At 39.8% G+C, this 4876-nt stretch overlaps 1 protein-coding gene across 1 annotated transcript in view; it reads right to left on the bottom strand.

The window, feature by feature from the left end:
- Positions 1–521: 521 nt before the first annotated feature.
- SEC11C (SEC11 homolog C, signal peptidase complex subunit) overlaps positions 522–4876 on the bottom strand; it is a 5159-nt gene continuing 804 nt past the window's right edge. The window contains exons 3-6 of the mRNA XM_010725136.2: positions 3356–3505; positions 1851–1970; positions 1145–1202; positions 522–734 (exon numbers count right to left, since the gene is read on the bottom strand). Of these exons, the coding sequence (XP_010723438.1) occupies positions 681–734; positions 1145–1202; positions 1851–1970; positions 3356–3505 (382 nt within the window). The 3' untranslated portion in view covers positions 522–680. The remainder of the gene's footprint in view (positions 735–1144; positions 1203–1850; positions 1971–3355; positions 3506–4876) is intronic.

Raw genomic sequence — 4876 nt, 5'->3', positions numbered from 1 at the left:
AACATCAACAGCCTGAATTCTAGAATCATGTCGTGACCCAAGAAATCAGGTCCTTCCCTTCTTCATCTCCAGAACATCAAGGAGCAAGTTTCACGTTCAGAGAAAAGAAGTTTCCACTTCTCAATGCAGAGTGAAAGTTCCTTTCTATTTTATTGTTTTTGTTGTAATTTGTTCCTTCCTCCAGACATACCCAGACAGTTTTCTTTAGGTGAAAGTGTGGCCAAACTCCTACAGCTCACCCTGTTCCTACACGTGTGCTGCGTCTTTCTAAGTGCTGACAGAACAGCTCATAAGGTTGCGAACAGAAACAGCAAAAAACCTCAACAGGCAGGCAGGAGAAAGCAAGGAGAGCCTCCATCACACTGCAGTCTGAGAGCACTGCACCCACAGCACATTAATGAGTGCATGAGCTGCTCTAGCACTGGACGGTCAGCACCTTCCCTTTGCAAAAGGCCAACTAGAAGCACTACTTATTTCAGATGGTAAATACGCCATTAAGGAATGAACTAAGAGCCAAAAGCTTCACTCATCAATAACACCCTTTATTTAGACAAGACAAAAGTTTGCACAGCTTTGGAACCGCAGACAGAAGTTAAAACATCTGAAATATATTATGCTTTTTTATCCCCATACATTTAGCTTTATACGTTGTTCTTGGAAAGCTGACTTTTTTTTGTGCCTCAGGATTCCCGTTTCAGAAGTACATAAGCTCCCATTACTGCCAGAAGAGCATACTGCAGAAGAAAATACAGAATGGAGACTGATGACAATTCTTCTTCAGAGAAGTTCTGACATTATAAACTGCTCAAAATGTGCCCTCTACAACATTACACACTGTAGATGATCAGTTACAGTTCCTGTAGATTTATAGCAATATTTTACTGTGACCATATTCTTTATAAGTAAACATTACAACTGTATATATATATATATCTGTATATGAGATAGCTATAAATTGCTTTCAAATCAATAAAAGCACCACGTTCTGCCAGACTGCAGACAAGCTAACAAGAAAATAACGCTCATTTTACATTAGGTAACAAATTTATTATCAAGTGCTCTTATAAGCCAGACTCTTTCCTTATTACCTTACGTGGCATTTTATAGCTTTACATTTAAGTATTCAGTTTGTCTGCATACATACCTTAAATTTCGGGTAGTCATTCATTATTATAGTTACCATACCAACATAAGGCAAAAATCTGTAATGGACAGAACAGATGAATGTAAAATTAACCCTCAGAAATGTCTGATAATGGATTTCAGAGAAAACAAACACTCAAGCAGAAAACAAGGGCTCTAAATATGATGTGCAATCTGACAACACAAATTCAGGAGCGAACTCTCACAGACCTCACTCCTTCCATCACACAAATGCTTGCTAAATATTATTCACAGCATTACAAATACATCTGCACCCCATAAATGGTACGAGGTCCAAGCAAGAGTGTTCCAAATACATATTTCTTATGCAAAACTATGGATAATTTGAGAAAATCCTCTTTTCAAGCAAGGAAATGGACAAAAGCTGAAACCTTACACAAAACTACTGTGGAATGTGGAAATCATTTCCTGGCAGTTTCCAGAAGTAACAAGAAAAGGTTGGGTGATTGTTACTCACTGGTGAACTATTTTTATTACATGCTACTTCTTCAAGGAATTAATTGCCACTCCACAACAGTGAGTAACAGCAGAAAGTAACTTTCCCACAGAAATTAGCTTAATTACCAGTCTATTTAAGAAGTTCAAAAATGCCATGCTATCCACTCTGTACCCAGTAGAATTGATTTAAGTTGATCACTTGTTCTCTATTGTAGTCAAAAAGAACACAGCCATTTTGCATTACTTACCCCCTTGCTCTTCCAACAACGTCTTTCTTCTCTAACCAGTTCTGCCCCTCTTTGTACAAGCCTCTATCATCAACTTCATTGTTATCACCTTTGGTCAGAAATTTGATGTTCCCATTTTCTCTAAAAGGCAACGAGTTGATAAACTGAACCACTTAATTTAAAAACTTCAATCAACATCCTGAAAGCACACAGTGAAGACGGGAAGTACTACAAGATTAGATAACAACGTTTACTTCCAGTCCTGCTTATTAACAGGCACCATTAAGTCATTAACATTACAGCCTTTATTGACAGACAACAAATTTCAGCAGGAGAGGTGGTATAAAATGCTCCCAGACTGACACCTGATGTCAGTAATTATGTGATAAATATGAAAAGCACCCATTTTAGTTTTTTAAAACTAAAACAGTATTTGCTGATCTGGGATCAGCAAAAACAAAACAAACTCCCCAGACATACTAAAACATACTAAAACATACTATTCTCTGTATTTCCAAGAGAACATAGACTTTAATTAAAAAAAACAAAAACAAAAAACAGCACCCAACCATAAAACCAGCCCCCCTCCATAAGAGACAGTATCATTTTAATGGAAGATCTCAAATCAAAATTTAGCTTAGTCCTTCTTTGATGTTAATAAAAATCACAGACACTTTAACACAGTTCCAAATCTGCACAGAATTCAATAACTTGTCACTGCAACACACTTTCAAGTCACTTACTCTTTAGTTAAACAATACAGCAAAACCTCAGTTGCGTTTGATATTTGTAAAAGGGAAAATAAAAAAAATAATACAAGTAACCAGTCTCTAAATATCATCAAGTGGACAAAACTTTTTGTGGGGCTGTTACTGCATGGGAAACCCTGCATGCAATGCTAAGGGCCCAGAAGTGCTGATATCCCAGCTTCTGGCCATTAAGAAGGTTCATTCTTTTTGCAAGAACAGAGATTTTAAACCCTAAATGTACCCAAATAATAACCTTTCCCTACTGCTTCAAATGGAAATAGTGTTTCATACTTTGTTTGATATAATTTGAACTGCTGATCTTAAAAAACCTGTAAAGTTTTGCTCCCTTTCTAGCACTACGTATGTGTGGATGATACATTTTGGTTCAGCTCTCGCTCATAGCTCTTAAGGAGCAAATACTCCAGTGCTTCCTACATGCACGCTACCTTTTCACTGTGCAAAAGTAGAACTGCCTCTTACACTTGGGAAAAACTGTTCATTATGTGAGGCCTGTGCCAGAAGGGTAAAAACAGCAGAACTCCTTGTGGCATAAATCAACCTACTTTGAACCTGAGCAACTTTGCTGAGGGAGGGGAGGCAGGGTCACAGGAAGCATGCCCCAGAACTGGGAACAGATCACATCCTAGTGACCAGCTATACGTTAAAGCAAATCCTCAATTGCTTTTTTTCATGAGACATTACCAAACTGAAAAGTAACTGCAAGTCATAGTGAGAGAAACTGTATTTAGAAAGAAGGAAAACGCCAAACTGCATTACTTTTCATGAATTTTGATTACTCTGTGAACGATCGGAATGTCTCTGCCTTCAACCTTAAACACAACTATTTCACCAGCTCTGATTGGGTCATCGTGGAAATTTGTTAAGAATAAGAGGTCTCCCCTGTGAAAAGCTGGCTCCATGCTGCCACTGCAAACAAAAAGAGAAGGAAAGAGTTCGTTAGCACCATGGCAAGCAGGAGAACAACCATGAAAACAACAAGCATTTCATTCTTACAGATAAACCCACAATTCTAACTACAATCTGTAGCTTCACCCATGCAATACCACGTCAGATAATAAACACACAACCCAAAGCCCAGTGAGCCACAGGCTGGGCCAGCCCATAGAAGACATTCTCACTGCCTCAATGAAAGTAATAAATAAGCTACATGGAAAAGTAACAGTACCATACAGTATCAACAAAGGAACAAAATGAGCCATTCAGATTAAGACAATGTGACAGACAAAAGCCATTAAGTGTTTCACAGAAGCTTATGAAATACTTCTCTGGGTAGAGTTTAATTGACAGGAATGAGGCTTGTTCTTACATCAGTGATTGCTAATAACAATCATGATAATGAGAGCTGGAGCAGGTCCCCTGTGAAGACAGGCTGAGGGAGCTGGGCTTGTTCAGCCTGGAGAAAAGAAGGCTGCGGGGTGACCTCATTGCAGCCTTTCAGTACCTAAAGGGAGCCTGCAGACAGGAGGGGAGTCAGCTCTTTGAAAGGGGAGATAACTGCAGGGCAAGGGGAAATGGTTTGAAGTTGAGGGAGGGAAGATTGAGGTTGGATGTCAGGGGAAGTTCTTTACAGAGAGAGTGGTGAGGTGCTGGAACAGCTGCCCAGAGAGGCTGTGGATGCCCCGTCCATCCCTGGAGGTGTTCAAGGCCAGGTTGGATGGGGCCCTGGGCAGCCTGGGCTGGTCTTAAATGTGGAGGTTGGTGGCCCTGCATGTGGCAGGGGGTTGGAGATTCGTAATTCTTGAGGTCCCTTCCAACCCTGGCCATTCTGTAATTCTGTAATGATCAGAAAAACTGATGCCTTTTTTCCAGTCAGACATTTTTTGTTATTTTGCTAATAGCTTTCGAGGTAGGGTTTCAGGCCCTGTCACCCATCACATTAATGGATTTTTCCCATTAAAATGCTGTTACTTTCTGCATGATTCTTACTGATGTCCATTCTGTTTCTCTAAGGCTGAAACCTCCCATGATCATGCATTTAACTTCATTCACTTGATCAGCACACAGAGGCCTGCAGGACTGGGTCTTGACATACCATAAATTACCACTGAGAGAGAGGCAATGCTCCACTGAAACTAATAAAAGGAGTTTTACCATAATACAGATTTAAAATAAATGTCCATGTGATAAAAAAGAAATTAACAAATAGACCTAACGCTGTTCAATGCCTTTAGAAAACGCAACACAGAATTTCTCAGGCATAGAATCACAGAATGGCCAGGGTTGCAAAGGACCACAGTGCTCATCTAGTGCCACCCCTCTACTACGTGCAGGGTCGCC

This window comes from Meleagris gallopavo, chromosome Z, assembly GCF_000146605.3.
Source record: "Meleagris gallopavo isolate NT-WF06-2002-E0010 breed Aviagen turkey brand Nicholas breeding stock chromosome Z, Turkey_5.1, whole genome shotgun sequence".
Lineage (NCBI taxonomy): Eukaryota > Metazoa > Chordata > Aves > Galliformes > Phasianidae > Meleagris > Meleagris gallopavo.
Note: the sequence above shows the minus strand (reverse complement) of the source record. Positions and strands in the feature narration are given on the sequence as shown.